This window comes from Ranitomeya variabilis, unplaced genomic scaffold (genome assembly GCF_051348905.1).
Source record: "Ranitomeya variabilis isolate aRanVar5 unplaced genomic scaffold, aRanVar5.hap1 Scaffold_244, whole genome shotgun sequence".
NCBI lineage: Eukaryota > Metazoa > Chordata > Amphibia > Anura > Dendrobatidae > Ranitomeya > Ranitomeya variabilis.
This window is the reverse complement of record NW_027508001.1, coordinates 22,021-43,325: the sequence shown is the minus strand read 5'-3', so window position 1 is coordinate 43,325 and position 21,305 is coordinate 22,021. Positions and strand designations below refer to the sequence as shown.

General features: G+C 44.7%; 1 protein-coding gene across 3 annotated transcripts; it reads left to right on the top strand.

Moving 5' to 3' along the window:
• Window positions 1–3,176: 3,176 nt before the first annotated feature.
• LOC143789409 (protein enabled homolog) lies at window positions 3,177–20,054 on the top strand. 3 transcript variants are annotated; one of them, XM_077279006.1, is made up of 11 exons: window positions 3,177–3,319; window positions 4,139–4,500; window positions 6,307–7,089; window positions 9,023–9,354; window positions 9,746–9,891; window positions 10,017–10,074; window positions 10,672–10,720; window positions 10,841–10,907; window positions 12,502–12,580; window positions 16,163–16,220; window positions 17,271–20,054. In XM_077279006.1, exons 1-11 carry the CDS (start codon window positions 3,252–3,254, stop codon window positions 17,306–17,308), a joined length of 2,040 nt encoding a protein of 679 aa, XP_077135121.1. In that variant the 5' UTR covers window positions 3,177–3,251; the 3' UTR covers window positions 17,309–20,054. The 3 variants fall into 3 exon arrangements, with proteins under 3 accessions (XP_077135121.1, XP_077135122.1, XP_077135123.1); XM_077279007.1 differs by having other exon boundaries at window positions 3,180–3,319; window positions 6,979–7,089; XM_077279008.1 differs by lacking the exon at window positions 6,307–7,089 and having other exon boundaries at window positions 3,182–3,319.
• Window positions 20,055–21,305: the final 1,251 nt, after the last annotated feature.

The window sequence follows — 21,305 nt, the reverse complement described above, 5'->3', positions numbered from 1 at the left end:
GCGGTGCCATACGTCAATCACCTACCAGGTACCCACGGTCAGGCGCCATGACCGAGGTACCTCACATTCTCTGATGGGCCGAGATCTATCATCCGGTGATCTCGGCAGTATATATCCCAGGAGTAGAACTCTAGACGGCAAACAAATTCAGCCGTTAGGGTTCCGCCTCAAGTCAGTGGGAACTTCTCCCCGAGGTCTTCCATCAGATCTGCCTTCACTGGAGCTCTCCAGTTGTAGGTCGGATGACGTCCAGACTGAATGCCAATGTACTCGAGTTCATGGTTTGGCCTCGAGATCCAAGAGCCATCACACTCCATGCTCTGGTTCTGCCGTGGTACCAGTTTCTATAACTCCCCTTCCACTACTTCCAAAATCCTTTCAGAAGCAGAAAGGGGCCCCAGTGATCCTCCGAGATCCGCACTGACCACGTCAGTTTTTGTTTGCGGAGCTAGTATCTTCCCGCCTTATCGCAGCAAAACTGCAAGTAGGGACTTTCTCACAGGGAGTTTTCACACGTAGTTCTTCCCTATCGCATATCCACACTCTGACGAGTCTTTGGAGCTAGCTCCTCTGCTCTTTCAGACCTTTTTCCCTTATTACCTTCAAGGCAAGGTTATCCTCAGGCCATCCCCATCCCTTGTTACCAAGGTGGTACTGTATTACCACTGTTATGAGGGCATAGTTCTTCCCTCATCTCTTTCGACACCAGTCCACAAAATGGTATGAGTTCCCCATATTCTGGACGAAGTGAGTGCTCTGAGTAGGTACGTCTTGAGGACGGCGTCCTTCCGACGGTTGGACGCTTTATTTGGGCTTCCTGACGTTTTCAGGAAGGGTTTAGCTGTTTCATCGGCCATGATAACATGGTGAATTCGTTTCACCATCCAGGAGTCCGTGTTAGATGTCAGCCTATCTCCCTGTCTATCGAGGGTTGTAGGCACCAGGCGTCGGCAAGGCACGCCTGCAAGCTTGCGGATTCGTCCAGTCCGCATGCATTCTTAAAGCACTATTATTCCCGCACTTCCAAAGATGTGAGTCTGGGCAGGCAGACTCTGCAGGCCGCGGTGGCGCACTTGTAAGTAGCGGTTACACAGGGCCTGATCTGATGATGTCCCCACCCAGGGACTGCTTTGGGACGTTCCACAGTCTGTGTCCCCCAATGAGGCGAAGGAGAAATAGGAATTTTTGTGTACTCACCGTAAAATCCTTTTCTCCTAGCCAGTCATTGGGGGACACAGCTCCCACCCTGTTATTAGCTTATGCTTGTTTTTGTAATCTGACATGCTATACTCTCATATATAATATGACATGCTATACGCTCATATGTTATTGATCTCCTACTGCTTTTGCACCGAACTGGTTAGCTGAGAGCCACAGGAGGGTGTATACTGCAGGGGAGGAGCTAACTTTCTTTGTATCACTTAGTGTCAGCCTCCTAGTGGCAGCAGCATACTCCACGGTCTGTGTCCCCCAATAATTGGCTTGGAGTAAACGATGTTACGGTGAGTACACAAAAATCCCTATTTTTTTTTGTGGGGGGGGGGGGGGGGGTTGCTGGGTGGAGAGGTGAAAGATTTAATAGGAGGGTGATTGGATTTATTTCACGGATTGGTAGTTGCAATTTGGGGGTGGGTTGTTAATGTATGGATGGTTGTGTTAGTAATAGGGAGGATGGAGGTTAGCATGATTGTATTGATTTAGTCTATAGGTGTATAGCAGATGGGTGGGTTAGCGCATAGTTGATGGGTAGATAGACTGATCAGTTAGCAAGTAGTTAATGGATGGTTGGGTCATTTAGCAACGAATTGATGGATGGATGTATAGGTGGGTTAGTAAGCAAGCAGTTAATGGGTGGATGGTTTGGTTGGATGAGTGGGCTGGTTGGTGAGCAGGTGAGAGGACAGACTGGCATGTAGTTGAATAGATGGGCTGGTCGGTTTGCAAGCAATTGAAGGGTGGGTGACTGTTGGTAAGCAGTGGATAGGCGGGGCGGGTAGGCGAGCAGTGGATGGGCAGGTAGGCGAGCAGTGGATGGGCGGGTAGGCGAGCAGTGGATGGGCGGGTAGGCGAGCAGTGGATGGGCGGGGCGGTGAGCAGTGGATGCGCGGGGCGGTGAGCAGTGGATGGGCGGGGTGGCTAGCAGTGTTTGGGTGGGGCGGGTTTGCGAGCAGTGGATGGGCGGGGCGGGTAGGCGAGCAGTGAATGGGCAGGTAGGCAAGCAGTGGATGGGCGGGGCGGGTAGGCGAGCAGTGGATGGGCAGGGCGGGTAGGCGAGCAGTGGATGGGCAGGGCGGGTAGGCGAGCAGTGGATGGGCAGGGCGGGTAGGCGAGCAGTGGATGGGCGGGCGGGCAGGCGAGCAGTGGATGGGCGGGGTGGATAGGCGAGCAGTGGATGGGGGTGGGTTTGCGAACCGTTGGATAGATGAGTGAGTAGTCGGTGAAAGGATGGACTTGTGGGGTTGCGAGCAGTGGGACAGGGGAGCGGGCGGGTTGGTGATTGGTCGAGCGGGTTGGCGTGAGGGGGTTGGCGGGCGGTTGATGGGTTGGTCTTTAAGCAAGTAACTACTAACTGGATGGGTGAATGTTTCTGGTACAGTTACTCAGAATCTTGCTAATGACACGTTGTGGACAGTCCTGGTGAATGGCGGCTGTCACAACATGTAATGAATGGCGTCCTTGTTGGTGTCAGACTAGGACAATTATTTTAGGATTCTTTCGTCGCCTCAATCATTTCCTCCCGTTTCCTCCTCATTATGGCATCCATAAACATTGCGGCGGTAGAGCACGTCCGTCATCTGCGGCTCTACGACACGTGTAGTCAGCAGATGGTCTGTAGATGAGGATATTTATGGGGCACATTCAGTAATGGATTATTTATAGTTACTGAGGCTTGTTGGGCATCCCTCATTCCGAAAAAATCTGCCAAGCAGCTTAATATCTTCTGATGTAATATCCAGGAATAGGGCTTAGTCTGTCAGGGCATGCTGGGAGTTGTAGTCTCACATTAGCCGGCGGTGCTGCAGGTTGCTTATGTAGATCCTACTCCTCCTTCTCCTTTGGCTGCTATGTATTCCATAGTGCGGATGGCATCGGGGTGACTCACTGCCGTGCCCTCCTCTCCTCCTCTCCTCCTCCTCCTCCGTAAGCTTCGCTCACACTATTTATAGTCAGGAAGTCACAGCGAAGGCGAAACGCGCTTATAAAAAGGCGATGAGCGGCACAACACAGGGTTTACCGGGACGCGGGTCAGCATGAAGCCCTATGGATGTTATATTGTACTGCAGGGTGGAAATGGACCAAACGTGGATCGCTTCCTGCTGTAAGTACGGTGATCCTGGGTCAGATACAGAAAATGGGGCTTCATGGGGGGAAGGTACGAGATCCATATTTAGCGGGAGAGCATTCAAGGATCACGTCTGCTCCGTCCTGACAAAACCCCGGAGGGTCACTTGCTTCGGGTTTTATTTGGATGTGGCACATTTATAGACACCAGCCGGTCACTTTGGTCGTTGTATGTGGGTTTTTTTTTGCCGGCAGAACCATCAAGGATCTTGTACGGTGTTGCGGCACTGCTTTTGGTAGATGCTCCTTGCAACTCTACGTTTTGGTGATTTCAACCATGTCCAATGCTAAAGGGTCCGTAGTCGGCAATATGGCCACTCGGTCCCCGTAGATCAACATAAGCCCTAATTTTTGGCCCTGAATAAATGCATTTAAATAATTAAAACAAAACTGTCCACTAAGGTCGGAAATCCCTCGATCAGCCGGAGAAGCGATGGCCAGCTAGACGGTTCTTTCATGTAGTGTTAAAGGGGATGTCCCGTATTAGAAAAACTTGGTTGCTTTCCTTCAGAAAATGCGCCACCACTCGCCTTTTGGTTGTCAGGTATTATGGCTGAGCCCGATTGAAAATAATGGCGCTGAGCTGCATTACCTCTCACTACCCATAGTCAGGGGTGGTGCTGTTTCAGGAAGGGAACAGCAGTGGAGGTGATGTGACGTGCCTATTTATCTCTGTGCCAAGCACGGTTTTTCGTTCACTGCAACAAAGCGAACTGGTTTTCTTCTTAAATATTAATGTCCTCTGAGCGGAGCGTTTACCCAGTCACCATGGTTTCTTTTATCTCCCCCCGTCCAGGCAGCTGCAGGAGCAGCAACGACAGAAGGAGCAGGAACGGGAACGTCTGGAGCGCGAGCGCATGGAGCGAGAACGCATGGAACGAGAGCGCATGGAACGAGAGCGGCTGGAGAGGGAGAGATTGGAGAGGGAGCGACTGGAGAGGGAGCGCATAGAGCGCGAACGCCTGGAGCGGGAGCGTCTAGAGCAGGAGCAGCTGGAACGAGAGCTCGAGCTGCAGGAGCGAGAACGACAGGAGCAACTAGAGCGCGAGCTGGAGGAACAAGAGAGGCTGGAGCAAGAGCGTCAGGAGGCCACGTTACAGGAGCAGCTAGAGAAGGAGCACCAGAAGTGGGAGCGCGAGAGGCGGGCGTCCAACACGGGTAAGATGTGCTCCACCCAGGTACTCGCCAACACTCACCCACACCGATATGCCCTGCAGCAACAGAGACGTCACCCCGGTCTAACGCAACCACGTCTGTGCAATCCCTGAGGCCGGACCATGCATCCGCAGATTTTCTTCTGGGTTGGTTAATGATTGCGGGAGTGATGGCCTTCCTGTAATGTGTACGGGGGTGATGGCAGGGTTACTGGGGGGATGGTTACCGCGTAAGATGCCTACCAAATTCAAAGGGGTTGTCCCATCGGGAACATTTTCAGCATTTCGACGCAGCAAACAAGTCCCGTCGCACACTGTCGAAGGGAGAGGTGGGCGCACATACGCAGCGCTCTCCACTCTATGGGAACTCGAACGCTATGGAATATGTCGGTACTATAGAAATGAAATTATGTCTGCAGAAGCTCCAAAAATTGCAGTGCGCTAGACCACTTTTTTCAAAGCTCTCATACAGTGTGTCCGTAAAGTCATGGTGCACTTTTATCATTTTCATTTTGGCATCCTTTCCCCGGCCCAATCATATCAGACCTGTTCATGAGGAGAGATAACAAGAACCAATCAAACACAAACTCATTTAAGCTGTCGCTGAGCCCCCCCAGTCAGATTAACCCCTGATAAACTGAACTCTGATTAATACACTGCCAGGTCTGTGACCTCATGCAACCACAAGCTTATGCTATCGTTTGGATCTGTGTAGGGCAACAAATGGAGCCCACATCGAACTGCACTGAATAGGTATGAAACTGGGAGAGTTTTTCTTTTATTTGGAGCAGATTTCACATTTCTATCATTTTGACCAGTCACTAGAAAGCAACAACAAAAAAAGTACGCCATGACTTTACGGACACACTGTAGAAATTTAATGGATGTGGCGACAACCTTTCATTTATGACAGCATGCAATGGGGCCCTGTTTTATAACGATTTTTTTTTTTGCAAGGAAATTAACGTGTAGTGTTATTTTTTTTTTTCTTAAAGACATCTGACACGTTCGTTGTTTCCTCTTCTAGTCGAGGGGTCAAATCCCTGCAATTTCTGCACAAATGGAGATTTTGCAGCAAAATCTTTCTGCCTAAACATCTGGGAGGGATGAATAGCTCTGACCCACATCTGGGGCACATGACGCCAATCTAATGGTATGGGGGTGCAAATGACCTGGTGAAAGAAGTGTAGGGAAGATTTTCCAACATTGTTTGGAGCAACACACAAATATCCAGTGTCCATCAATGATGTGTGATCACTTTGGGGGGGGTAGTCATCCATAGGTTACTCTGGCGGTGGTAGTCATCCAGAGGTCATGTTTGGGGTGGTAGTCATCCAGTGTGTTTGTTAGGGGTGGTAGTCATCCAGGGGTTGCTCTGGCGGTGGTAGTCATCCAGAGGTCACGTTGGCGGTGGGGGTGGTAGTCATCCAGAGGTCACGTTTGGGGTGGTAGTCATCCAGTGGTTGGGGTGGGGGTGGTGGTCATCCAGATGTCACATTGGCAGTGGGAGTGGTGGTCATCCAGAGGTCAAGTTAGCGGTGGGAGTGGTGGTCATCCAGAGGTCACGTTGGCGGTGGGGCTGGTGGTCATCCAGTGGTCTTGTTGGGGGTGGTAGTCATCCAGTGGTCATGGTAGGGGTGATCTCTCTGTTAATGCAGTAACCTTTATCTAATCTTCTTGTACTAACCGTAGATCTCATTGATACTCTTCCTCTGAATGCCGGTTTGGTTGCTTCATTAGCTCCTTTTTTTTCTCTCTCTCCTTTTTTTGTCCTGTCTGTTGCTGCCTTTATATCACATTCGCTCTCCAGACTCCTCATCTTATGACAATTCATTATATAACACTCAACATCTCGATTACTCGACGTGTCGGCCTCACTCATCATCTCCCATCTCTTACGCTAAAGCCATTTCCGTCCCAGCTTCTATATGTACAGACTCCGCCGCCGACTATGTCATCGTCACCTCCCAGGCCATTAACTCCACGCCGCCGACACCTCCCCTCCGTCACTCGGCGTCACGTTTCGCCACATCTCTGGGGTCCGCCTTCCATCCCGTCCTCCCTCATTATGCAACCGTTCCTCGACCCATCAATAAAATCGCCAGACCTCCCTCACCGGTGAACCCTGCACCGCCACCGCCTCCACCTCCTGTGAAGCCCATCTCCTGGTCTGCTTCTAATTTTGCTCCTCTTCCTCCATCCCCACCAGTCATGATCAGTAGTCCTCCTGGCAAGGCTACTGGCCCCAGGGCCGTGCACCTAGTGTCTGCATCTCAGCTTGCCCTCCTGTCCAATGCACCCAATGGTCATGCCGATACGTCTTCATATGAAATGTCATGCACCCCAGCACCACCTCCTGCTCCACCGTTACCATTGTTTCCACCTTTCTCTCTGTCCTCATCTCAAGCCACCGCTTCTTCTCCATGCACTCCTCTTGTCTCAGCACCTTCATCCCAGCCTGGTGTTCTGCCTTCTCCTGCAGCTTCCCCTGCCTCTGTTGAGAATTCTTTAATCTCTGTGCTGGGAGACGCCTGTGCTTCTCAGCCAGACTTGACCACAACCTCTCAGCCGATTGACCCTGCGACCCATCCGGGTAAGGCTTTCCGTCACTGCAAATAACTGACTAACCTATGACATGCATTCATAAGGCTTGTGAAAGTGGAAAGTGAGCACGTAGGTCTGCATCCAGGACCTCCACATGGGGATGGTGGGGGAGCTATACTCTTGGTATCTGCGGATACTCTGGCTTTGCCCTCTGCTTTCAGCAATGCACCAGGAGAGCAGCATGCGTTAGGGCTGTCGTACACCTACACAGCGGCATATGTCAGCCTTAACTAGTGGCAGCATTTTTTTTTTCATGCACTGTGTATCTTTTTTTTTTTTTTTTCCCTGACACATGCACTGTGTCCATATTTTTTCCTGCCGCAATGCACTGTGTCCATATTTTTTCCTGACGCTGCCCTGTGTACATTTAGGCTATGTGCACACCTTCAGGAAGGTCTGCAGAATATTCCTGAACAAAACCGGACTTTTTCAGCAGGAAATCCGCATGCATTTTTATCGTGGTTTTTTTGCACATTTTTGGCGTATTTTTTGTGATTTTTCCCGGAGCTTCCCAATGCAATAATATTGCTGCAAAAATGCGAAAAATCTGCAAAATTAATGAACATGCTGCGTTTTTTACCGCGATGCGGTTTTTTTTCGTGGAAAAGAACGCAGCATGTGCACAAAAATTGCGGATTGCATTGAAATGATGGCATGCTTCATGTAAGCTCTTTTTTTTTTTTAGCGTTTTTTCCATGGAAAACGGCCAAAAAAACACAAAATCCTGGACGTGTGCACATAGCATTATTGTCCCCCCTAATGCATGCCCTATGTGCCTTTTTTTTCTTGGTTTCCCATGCCGCGTGCCCTGTGCGCTCCCCTCCTACATTTCTGAATGCGGTGTGCATTTATTTTTTTCCTACCGCATGCACTGTAGGGTTCCTGCCTCCATGCCGCATGTTTTTTGCTTTCTTTTTTTATCCCCCCTGCACTCCCAATGCATGCACTTGGTACTTGGTGCATTTTTTTTTCTTTTTGCTTCCTGATGCATGTTCTGAACGTGAACTAAAAACAAGGTGTGAACAGAATCTTAACATCTTAGTCCGAATCTGCAATGCAGGATCTCGGCTATGATGCGATGCTCGGTGCACACCCTACATCTTTGAGTATTGGCGGACCACTGACTCCAAACCAGTGGCGGTAGTTATAGCGCTACCTCCCCCCTCCCCCCTCCCCCCCAATCGCTATGATGGGTCCTGGATCACCTGGACCAGGTGCTGCTCCGTTCTCCTCATATGGAGCCTAGCGCCAATGTTCAAGTGATAGGGAGGGGTCTCGTACTATTGTTACCTATCCTGTGAATCGTTGATCAATGTTATTTGAGAATAGATTTTGGTTTTACTCCAGCACACATCAATTGATGCAAAAAAAAAAAAAAAAAAAAAAAAAATGAACATTGCAAAATACCACTGGCCATAGCCGTGCAAAATACAAAGTCCGCACCTCCTAACAAACTAAAATAACCTGCAACCTCAACAACCACCCGGCGGGCGCGGAGATATGTGCAAATGTTATATTTTGTTAATTATTTTAAATGCCATTTCATACAATTTTTGCAAATATCCCGGCACCCTCTGCGGCATTGCTGTGCCTGTCGATGGGCCTCTAGCGCCCTCTTGTGGATCCGATAGTGTATTTTAGATCAGCTTTTTTTTTTTTTTTTGCCCTTGGGTTTTTCCACATATGCGGCATCCAGACCGCAGGCCCTCACAAGCCACACTTCATCCTAGGGTGAAAAATCTCGTTATGTTTCTCAATTTAACTTTTGTCTAATTTTACTAACAGTTTAATGTTTGGGTTTTTTTGAGTGTTGAAGTTAATGAAATCCATCAATATCACATCTATCAACTAGAGCAGGACTTAGTTTGGCTGTAATATCTACTGGTATTATTTTTTTTTACTTATGCTCTTATTTCCTATAGGTGTTGTTCCGGGACCACCAGCACCTCCTCCCCCACCCCCTCTTCCTCCAGGGTCAAATGTGTCTCAGACGTCGTCGGCCACTGCACCCCTACCACCACCACCTCCTCCACTTCCTCCATCTTGTCCGGCACCACCTCCTCCGCCCGGACCTCCACCTCCGCCAGGACCGCCACCACCTGCACCTATGTCTGCACCTCCACCACCAGCTCCTCCGCCGCCACCTGCACCCCCACTTCCATTCTCTATGGCCTCCATTAGCTCAGAAGAAAACCGTCCATTATCAGGCTTGGCGGCTGCGCTGGCTGGTGCCAAACTGAAAAAAGTTTTTCGGGTAAGAGTATTTTTTGACTTTGTGCCATTAACGGACTTTTATTGTATATTACACCATAATGGGGCTCGTTCGGTGAACATATAAATAATTCCGAGTGCATGGACCACCCATGTAGCGCACACAGACCCTTTCTAGCCAGTGCACATTTTCCATAGAGTAACTGTTAAACAGCGATTTTTGGCATTTGCATTTTTTTTCCTCTTTGATGTATTTACCTTATGGCAAAATTAAATTTAGATCTTGATGTGATCATTATATTATTAATAATAATAATAATAATAATAATAATATTATTAATAATTTATTTGAATATATATTTTTTTATTATTTTTTTTGTATCTGTTTTTTTTTTTTTTTTTTTATGTTTTTCAATGACTTCTCCGTTTTGCAGGCTGACGATGGCTCCAGTGCAGTTAGTTCGAGCTCCGCCGGGGCCAGTTCGGGCCCACCCAAGACAGAATCTAGCCGCGGGAACGGTCCTCTTCCGATGGGTGGGGGAGGCTTGATGGAGGAAATGAGCGCATTACTAGCAAGAAGGTGAATTATTACTGAGGGCTCCGGGGACTGTGCAACCTAGGATATGATATTACTGTCACTTTTTGGCAGTGCTATAAAATCAATATTCTGTACTAGATGCCATGTTTTTCTGTGCAATTTTATAGGAGACGAATCGCTGAAAAAGGACCGAACATAGAACCGGACGCGAAAGAAGAGAAGATGGTATGTGAAGAAAACCTGCCCCTACACCCAGACCATATACCTCGTTTCCTCCTTCAGCTGATTTACGTTAAGAGGGTGTACACCATCCTGACCAGGTCCGACTTAATCTGATCCTGCAGTTATCCTCACTTTTATCTGCCCCTCTCCTAGTGACGAGAGTAACACATGACTACAGGAGGTTGTGTTTGTAGTCTGTTACCATGGAGACACGTAGCTCTGCATAGGAGCTGCATACACTGTCACCTTGGAACCAACCACAAAAACAACAGTGTGTAGCCATATCGCAGTCATGTGTTCCTTTCTATTAAAAATAGCATGAAGAGGGGCAGATAGAAGGGGATATAACTACAGTCAGACTACACAGGGTTTGTTTTCAGCCTGTGTCCATGGAGACACATTGTTTAGGAAAGGAGCTGCGTACAACAGGATTATTTTTACTTGAATTTTTTTTTTTAATTTGCAAACTTGCTTCCTTTTAGTATGTTGAGCAAAAAAAAAAAGATTGCAAAATTTAAACATATTATATTGTTTATAAATAGGGAAAAAAAGGCGCCGAGTCGCGTGATTGAAGTATTTTGGCATTTTTATTTCTCACAGGAGGAGCCAGAGGCTGCGCCTACGAAAGCCTCGTCCGCTGGCACACCAGGTAGGAACCGCACTTTCTCATGTTATCATATACAGGTTGTGTCTTGCACCCAACAAACAGCCCCAAATCCTCTGCTTTTTTTTTTTAAATAATCCCTTTTTTTTTTTTTTTCCCTCACAGAACCTACAAGAAAGCCTTGGGAAAGAACAAACACGATAAATGGTAGCAAATCCCCCGTTATCTCCAGGTAAGATGGGGAAAGACCACAAGTCCGTCGGCGTTTGTTTAACCCCTTGACGACATCCGCCGTACATGTGTGGCTGACGTGCGCACTGCTTGTATGGTGCTGGCCCCAGAAATGGAGCCTGTCCTGTACAGAGCAGGCGACGACCGTTATACAGCCGGCACCCCAGGGGGGATATCTAGCTCCAATCACTACAGTTTACCCTCTTAAATGCTGCTTTCAAGCATGACTGCGGTATTTAAAATGTTTTTAACATGGCGGCCGTTCATTCTGTTCCCATTGGTCCCCTGAGCGTCGTCATCCTGTGGTGCCGTATAATATAGAGGTTACTGAAGGGCCCCCATGTCTGCAATGTTAGAACCGCTAGGCTATGAAGCCCTGATTGAGGCTGCTTTCCATAGGGGATTGATACTTTTACAATATTTTGCAGTATTACAGTATTGCTGCATATTATACCAGCGAATCGCAGATTCAAGTCCCCCTAGGGGAACTAAAATGTAAAAAAGAATTAAATAAATAGATATAGAAATTTGTCATGTACCCGCTCTCAGCACATGACTTGGGGTTGCGCCTGCAAGGGTTAATCTCAGTCCAGCATTCAACCTCTGTCCTATGCTGTAATGGGAGCATAAATCACACACTGACCCAGGCCACACACCCGCTCATACACGCTGCCACCACTCACCAAACACACGGGTGATGAGTCCCAGAAATATTACTACTGTCTGCCAATCATAAGGCTCACACACTTTAAGGCTATGGATTATTTTAGAGCATACAAGGTTCAGACTTATTAAAGGGAGGGAGAAATATGGAATGGCTCACATCAGCTTTCCAGGCTGCCCCCACATGTGAACATCTTTCTGTGTGTGTAGGCCTAATTTATAGAGCCAACCTGGAGGTCAAATTTCTAGACCAGCCTATCATGTTAATATTCTAATTACTGGTTTGTGATTGGACCATGGCCACTCCACCAATGAATATATTATTTTCTCTGAAGCTTTGTGTAACATTTCTCATAGATAGTGTCATGCTGTAATTGGCATCTCCAAAGGAGCCAGAAGGTGTGAAATGTTTCCACTTCTAGGTTCTTAGCAAGGTCCCCTGGCGAGATTAGAGACAGGAGACTGTCTTCTCAGGATAACATATGCTGTGAAACCTGTGAGACCTGCAGTCTCAGGACAGATGTTAAATTACTGCTAGTTATACATCCATACCTATACATATTTCACTACAGTGTATGTATATATAAATAAAATTATTAGTGTGTGTGTGTGTGTGTGTGTGTGTGTGTGTGTATAATATAGATAATCACATGTGGTATCATCACTGTGTGCATGATTGCCCAAACTAACAAAATATCAAAAATGTTTGTCCCACATGAAGAAAATAAAAATAAAATGCTCGAGTTTCTTTTTAATCACTTTTCCCTAAAAAAAAATAAAAATCAATGGAAAAAAAAAGCCTCATGCAATTCTATCAACCAATCCAAAAAAAGCACGCTATGGCTTTTAGGTTCGGTATTAGGTCTGTTTATCTTTGTTTTTTGTAACTGTAATCAGGTTTATTGCAAAACTATTTTATTGTGTTTGCACAGACCAAAGTCTACACCATCGGGGCAGCCAAGTGCCAACGGGGTACAGTCAGAAGCCTTGGACTACGACAGACTGAAACAGGTAAAAACAAAAAAAAACGACGCCAGCACCCAGGAAAGCCGAGAGTGGATGAGCGTCCTTGATAATTCTCCCTTAAAGGGGATGTTCAGCATAGGTTGCTTTCCTAATGTGAAGCGACTGGCAAGTATCTCCGCGTCCAGAAGTCTGAGCTGTCAAAATACAAAATTTAATCCAATCGATAAACACCGTAGACTGAAAAAATGAAATCCGCCAAAATTGCAGGGTGTTTGTTTTTTTGTTTGTTTTTTTGTTTTTTTGTCACTGCAAAAAATGCAGTAAGCAGCAATCAAAAATATAATTTATACCAAAATGGGATCGCTAAAAACGTCGTCCCGCCCTGCAAAAAATAAGCCCTTACACAGCCAAAAAATAAACATTACAGGTCCCGTAATTATTTTTTTTATACATATTTCAAAATTTTCCAATTTTTTTTACACCAATAAAATATTTTTAAAAAACTGTACAAGTTTGGCATCACCATAATTGTGCTGACCTCGACAATCGTGACGCCAGGTCATTTTTACTACACAATATATGCTGTAAAAAAAAGTTCACAAAAATCGATTGCACTTGAAATTTTTTGTTTTCCAGCGTACTATGTGGTAAAATAAATGGTGTCATTCAAAAGTACATCTCCACCTGCAAAAAGCAAGACTTATGTGATAAGAAAAAAAATGTGAAAAGAAAATCCCTAAAACGGAAAGGGGTTAAATTTATTGTGCTTTGTTCTGGGCTTTAATCCTGCACATCTGTAAATGTACAGATATTCCCATCGCCAAAATCCTATCCCAATATATAGTATGTGTAGTAATAATAATAGCAAATACTTCCATTTAGAAATGTAGTATAGTTCTTCTGATAAACTAGGTTGCTTACCCCAAGTGCAGGCATTCCACTAGCTTAGGTATCCATGGTTACAACCACTCATATAGTGACAGGTAGTTGTTAATGGCTTTAACCATGGATACCTAAGCTGCAGCAATGCCCTGCAGATTGAGTAAGTGACATAGCGAATCAGAAGAACTATACTACATTTCTAATTTGTTAATATTATCATTATGCCTACTATATATTGGGATAGGATCTTTGCTTGGAGATTGGAATACCCCTTTAAGCTCCTGGAATGGCCTGGTCCCCTGTTGTCATATACAGCCGGGTCTGTGGGAAGAAGACAGTTGAAGTTTATTAGCGCTTCTATCTTATATTTTGCCGGCTACATAACGATCAATAAAGTGTACAGAAGCATCAGTACGGCAGATACGGTAATCTTGTAGCCGACATAGCAGAGCTTACTGGGTCCAGGCAGATTCAGGTCCGCTCTGCCAGTAACTGTCTCATTCCACTGGACTGTTTCCCCTGTAACTGGGGCTTCTATGAATTCTCCAGTCACACTGGGGGAAAAAAAATGAAATAGGAAAAAAAACAAGTGCTCTCCAGGCATATATTTGTCTTTTCTTTTTGTGATCTCTTGGGGGACAAATTATGCAAGGAAAAAAAAATAAATAAAAAATCTCAGTACAGACCAAAAGTTTGGACACACCTTCTCATTTACAGATTTTTCTGTATGAAAATTGTACATTCACAACTGAAGGCATCAAAACTATGAATTAACACATGTGGAATTATATACTTTACAATAAAGTGTGAAACAACTGAAATTATGTCTTATATTCTAGGTTCTTTAAAGTAGCCACCTTTTGCTTTGATGACTGTTTTGCACACTCTTGGCATTCTCTTGATGAGCTTCAAGAGGTAGTCACCGGGAATGGTCTTCCAACAATCTTGAAGGAGTTCCCAGAGATGCTTAGCACTTGTTGGCCCTTTTGCCTTCACTCTGCGGTCCAGCTCACCCCAAACCATCTCGATTGGGTTCAGGTCTGGTGACTGTGGAGGCCAGGTCATCTGGCGTAGCACCCCGTCACTCTCCTTCTTGGTCAGATAGCCCTTACACAGCCTGGAGATGTGTTTGGGGTCATTGTCCTGTTGAAAAATAAATGATGGTCCAACTAAACGCAAACCGGATGGAATAGCATGCCGCTGCAAGATGCTGTGGTAGCCATGCTGGTTCATTATGCCTTCAATTGTGAATAAATCCATAACAGTGTCACCAGCAAAGCACCCCCACACCATCACACCTCCTCCTCCATGCTTCACGGTGGGAACCAGGCATGTAGAGTCCATCCGTTCACCTTTTCTGCGTCACACAAAGACACGGTGGTTGGAACCAAAGATCTCAAATTTGGACTCATCAGACCAAAGCACAGATTTCCACTGGTCTAATGTTCATTCCTTGTGTTCTTTAGCCCAAACAAGTCTCTCCTGCTTGTTGCCTGTCCTTAGCAGTGGTTTCCTAGCAGCTATTTTACCATGAAGGCCTGCTGCACAAAGTCTCCTCTTAACAGATGCTGTAGAGATGTGTCTGCTGCTAGAACTCTGTGTGGCACTGACCTGGTCTCTAATCTGAGCTGCTGTTAACCTGCGATTTCTGAGGCTGGTGACTCGGATAAACTTATCCTCAGAAGCAGAGGTGACTCTTGGTCTTCCTTTCCTGGGGCGGTCCTCATGTGAGCCAGTTTTTGTAGCCCTTGATGTTTTTTGCCACTGCACTTGGGGCCACTTTCAAAGTTTTCCCAACGGACTACCCTTCATTTCTTAAAATAATGATGGCCACTCGTTTTTCTTTACTTAGCTGCTTTTCTCTTGCCATAATACAAATTCTAACAGTCTATTCAGTAGGACTATCAGCTGTGTATCCACCAGACTTCTGCTCAACACAACTGATGGTCCCAACCCCATTTATAAGGCAAGAAATCCCACTTATTAAACCTGACAGGGCACACCTGTGAAGTGAAAACCATTCCCGGTGACTACCTCTTGAAGCTCATCAAGAGAATGCCAAGAGTGTGCAAAGCAGTCATCAAAGCAAAAGGTGGCTACTTTGAAGAACCTAGAATATAAGACATAATTTCAGTTGTTTCACACTTTTTTGTTAAGTATATAATTCCACATGTGTTAATTCATAGTTTTGATGCCTTCAGTGTGAATGTACAATTTTCATAGTCATGAAAATACAGAAAAATCTTTAAAGGGAACCTGTCACCCCCAAAATCGAAGGTGAGCTAAACCCACCGGCATCAGGGGCTTATCTACAGCATTCTGGACCGCGGCACCCATCGGACCAGAACAGAACTGGGACCGCCCCGCAGGTGAGTATAATCTAAAATCTTTTTCTCATCTTTTAGGATACATCGGGGGCTTATGTACAGCATTACAGAATGCTGTAGATAAGCCCCTGGTGCCAGTGGGCTTAGCTCACCTTCGATTTTGGGGGTGACAGGTTCCCTTTAAATGAGAAGTTGTGTCCAAACTTTTGCTCTGTACTATATATATAATATTTATTTTTATTATATTATCCTGTGTGTATGGCCAGGAGGTGAGGGGTAAGGTGGGACGCGATGCAGCAGGGGTGTTACCGGGCTTACAATGCCATAATCCGCCCCTGGGGGGATGTCGCACTGTTTAATCACTGCCCTATTTGATGTCGCTTCTTATATATTTTTTCCCCTTCTCTCCGTCTTTCAGGACATTTTAGAAGAGATGAGAAAAGAACTAGCAAAACTGAAAGAAGAGCTCATCGACGGTAAGCGCAGAAAGCGGCACGATCACTCCCATATACGCCTGACGAGAACGGCGCGACTTTGCCTTTATCAGACATCTGGTCATCCAGAAGGTCTGATACTCCGGCACTATCGAACGACAACAAGCAGAAATCATTAAACTGTAGATATTGAGAATTTTGCAAGACTTGTGACATGATCGTCCGAAATCGAGCAGAAAACCTTATGTCCCTCTCTACGCTATGTGAGGAGACCTACTTTGTAGGAAGATTGCAAGTTGCTGATGGTAGAGGGACGCTTTAGGAGCAGAATGTATGGGGTCGCGAGTCACCAATTTTTATGGAGCCTCAAGTCCTGCCTGCGCACTGGGACTGCAGTGTGTGGGACTGACTGAGATGGTCAAAATGCACGACCAGCGCTAAATTCATAGGGGGACCGCCAAGTTAATGAGCTGCAGTACCGTTCAAGGCCACAACGCATGTAATGGCGCCACTTTCAATCATCTGATCGGCAGAGGTGACGCTCAGATGTTGTTATGAAAAGCCTGTTATAAGGCTACATGCCCAATAGTGAAGTCTCAGAAAAGCCCCTCTGAACATAAAACTTTAGGCTTCCAATTAGCACTGCCAATTAAGAGTTTAACCATTTAAATCTCTAAGAGCAGAATTAAAGTCGAGCGATCACGTCTTGTGGCCGTTACGGCCGGCACCTTTTAACTCCCAGTTAGCCCAGCCACAGGCTGAGTTTTGCAGGAGGTTGAGAAATACCTTAAAAAATAAATAAATAAAAAACATATTATATATATATATATATATATATATATATATATATATATATATATATATATATATATATATATACACACACACACACACACACACACACACACACACACACACACACACACACACACACACACACACACACACACACACACATTTTTTTGGGGTCATTGGTCACCTTTTGTCGTCACTTCTTAAACTTTAGGTGTTTTTTTTTTTTGTTTTTTGCACTATTTCAGTTCTCTAGCTAACACATTTCCCTTTTTTTTTTTTTTTCTCGTCCTATTTTAGCCATTCGGCAAGAGCTTGGAAAATCAAACAGTACATAGAAAAAACCCCGGCGGGAGGCGGCTCTGTGTCCTCTTTAGAAAGGACTTCATCTTTTTTTCTAAGCTGTTTTCAAGGAAGTCTTGAGAAATCCTGCAACCTGGGAAGCGCAAATAAAAGATCTTTCGGAAACTTCAGTTTGGATGTTATACCGAATCTCTCCTGGATTTTTCTGCCTTTTACATTTTCCCTCCCTTCTTGCACCTCAAGAGCGATGGTCTTAAGAAGAAAAAAAAACAAACACTGAACTATAATTATGCAGAAATTCCGATCTCCTGATTATTTTTATTATATATATTTTTTTTCCCTGTCCAATGAGCTCGCAGCGCGTTCACGAGAATCCTACTCCGTCAAAACCTCCTCGTACTCCTATAGTACCATGATCCAGAGGAGAGGAAAGTGTCGGGTCTAGCAAGTTATCACGTGTAACTCAGGTTCGTCTTCCTACAATGTTCATTCATTTTTTATTTTACGACGCCGCTGTATACTGGGTACCACGGTCTTTTTTTTTTTTTCTCCCGGAGGAGTCTGGTCTTTAGGAAGAAATTGGTGGAAAGAGACGAGAGTTTTGCACATGGAGGGGCCTTTTTTTTTTTTTACAATTTTTTTGTTATATACTTTTTTGGAATTTCAGAAAAGAGAAGACTAACAAGTATAAAGAATAAAAAAAAAAAAAAATGCTACTACCAAATCATTAAAAAAAAAAAAAAAAAAAAAAAAGTAACGATTTAGTTAGAAATTTACTTTACTTGCATGGGAAGAAGGAAAAGAAAAATAGGGTCCCGTGCACGTCACGATGGCGGGCTGTCCTGGGTACGACGCCGCGTTCTCCGTAACAAAAGTCTCTTTGATTTCTTGGTTATTTTCTCGTAACTGCCTTCTCCGCCATGATGGCCCGTACCTACATGAATGACATAAATCCGGCTTTAGTTTTTGTTTTGTTTTTCTTTTTGCGCTTTCAATCATGACATTGATGACCGAGTGGATTGTACCGAGGGTTTTTGAAAGGAAGATTCGTCTGAAGTTTCAGAATATTTTGCACAGGATGTTAAAAGGATGTAAAAAGTTTGCGAAGGACATTGGTAACGTTTTTGGATGGAATTGTGCCATATTGACTGCAGCCCGAAAGAAAAGGAAACCTTCGAAACCCACCCTAGTAATTGCTGGACGCCAAAGCAGGACACCTCTACGAACATTGATCACGTGGACCTTTTCAACGCTCTTCTGATACTTGCTAAAACTCCATTGACTTTCCAAAATCTCCCCCACCGCAAAAAAATAAAATCAACCAATACGTGCAAGCAGCCATTTTTCTCCCCCCGCCTAGACCCCTAAGATATAAACTGTTCTGCATGGTACGAAGTCATGAAGGTTGTGGACTAGTTGGGACAGGCTTGTCCAGGACCGGCTCACGTCAGGGCTTTGTCATCTTCTACTATGTTTTTTTTTTTCTGTCGGCCAATGTATGTTTTGTTTTCTGTTGGCGCGTTTTCTGTTACCAGACTAAGCCAACTGCGAGCAGTCCAAAGTATATGACAACCCATGAAAAGGGGGGAAGACGGGGTCCTCCCACATTGATTTTTTTTTTTTTCTTCTTAGTTTTAAATGAAACCGATTTTATGCACTATGCGTTTTCGTGCCTTGGTCTAAAGATGAAATCTGAATTTTCAGTTCTAGAGTAATCAATTGTCTCCATCTCGCATTTACATCCCGTGTGGCATATCAGAACCTTTTTTTTGTTCCCAAAAGTAAAAAAAACACTCCGACCCCACCCCAATGTTCCAACATGAATAAATACCCTCCGGTTATTGATTCGTTGGATCATTAGAGATTTTAGTGATTCAGGTTTTTGTTCTCTTTAAATTTCCAAAATTAAAATGTTTACACCGGACCTGTCACCAGTGTCCACTTTTCGTCTTCTGTTTTATTCCCGTCGTTCCCATGAGTTTTCCATTGTTTTTCTTTTTAAAATCCGACATACGGTTCCAGAGATATGGGTCTTTTTGTGTACTGCACCCAATATGCTAATTTTTATGGTCTTAGCCAAGGGGGCATTGCTCACAGCCTAAAGACACGCCCCTTTGTTCAAGACAATAAAAATTAGGCCATATCTCTGGATCCGTAGGGCGGATTTTAAAAAGAAAAACCATGCAAAATTCAGCGGAGCAGAGGGGATAAAATGGAAGCAAAATCTGGCCACTTTTGACAGGTCCTCGAAGTCCAATTTATAGAAAATTTTTTTTAAAAAAAATGCTGGAAAAGATAATCATTTTGATGGGGTTGTCCTGTTTTGTTGGGTATCTTACAACTTTAAGGTATCCCGCTCGCTCCGAGCGAGCTTTTCTTTAGCAACACTGTGACCTAAGCTGTGATATAATGATACCCAAGGGGAATGGGGTAAAAATGATCAATTGCAATGAAACTGAATGTATAAAATCTGTGTGCTGGTGCTGAAATCTCTACAATCACCCCGGTCATGTTACATGTGTCTCATCCGAAGCAGGAGTCAGAATCCTTGTTACGAATGTTACCTGCCCGTGCTTCTTGTTTTTCTTTTCTTTTTTTTTTTTTTTTTTTTTTTTTTTACTACATTTAGATTTTTTTTTTCTTCATTTTGTGTCATCTCTATTTTTTACCATTTTGTTTTGTTTTTTTAAATTTACTACATGCTAACTTTTTTTTGTTTTGTTTTGTTTGAGCAAATTAAATAAAATTGCAATATTAAGTGTTGCTACCTTTTTGGTCTGATGAAGGCTTCTAATCTGTGGACTGCTGGGAGAAGTTTTCTGACAGGTTATTTTGAATGTGACTTAAATAAAAAAATAAATTAAAAAAAAAAAAATAGGAAAAAAAAAATTACTGAATGCCCTATAAATAAGTTTATGGTATCTCTTCTGGGAGGTTTACATACGCTATCATTATTTTTCTAATTTTGAAGATACATTTTACCAGTATTGAATACGCTCCAATAATGTAAGACTATGTAATATGTATAAATGAAGACTGTATATAATCACAGTTGTGCGTGTTTATCTTAAAACGCTCGAATTGACCAAAAAATGTTGGTTTTCGTGGCACAGAAGAGTCTCGGTTAAGACGCGCAGCTCAACACCAATTTTCCTTGAGAAAGTAAGGATTTGGTTGCCTTTTGGGGGATCTTTTTTTTTTCCGGAGCTCTTTTTCAGCTGATTTGTGGCCGCAGAGTTCAGCTCAATTTCTTTTGGTCATAAACCAGTTGAGACGAGCACAGAAAGAAGCGTTTTAAACTCTCCAGTCAAAATGAGCTCACTGACGGGTTCTCTGTTAACTCATTCGGAAATCTGCAACTAGACAGTGTAACACAGAGGTTCTAGAAGGTGCCACTAGGGGGAGCCGGTGATCTAACTGAAGACTGATTTATTGCAGAGTTCAATGGTAGCTCTGTATACAGTGAGCTCCCTCTAGTGGTGACTGCATGCAGCTAGAATAAGGGGAGCACTGAAAGGGGTCATCCTGCTACTTTTTTCACCTATACACAGGAGTTGTAGGTGTTATATTATCCATGGGGTCCGACACTTAAGACCCCCACCAATTAAGGGGGCAGTGTGAATAGTGGTACTGTCACTCCATTCACAATCCAAGAGATTCATAAATGGGGAAATATTCACTACCGCCCCATGCGCACAGGGAACTCTAGGACCACTGCTCTGCTGATCGAGGAGGGTCCCATTGTTTGGACCCCCAGTGATCCTACGTCTATCGCTTATATGCTCATGATAAATGTATTAAAAAAAATCAGAAAATGACTGTTCAAACCAAGCACAGGTGCACCCTTGCCACGGATGAGCATTTCTGCACACCTACTTGTCTTCCATTTTTCTCCGGGTGGAGATGGATGGTAAGGTGCGCTGAATCGTATGACCATGCCAAGGATGCCACGAGCGCCGGTGCTTAGTTTGGACAGTTGTTTTGTGATGACCGACTTTCTTCACGAGCTAAACAGCAGCAATTATCCCATTC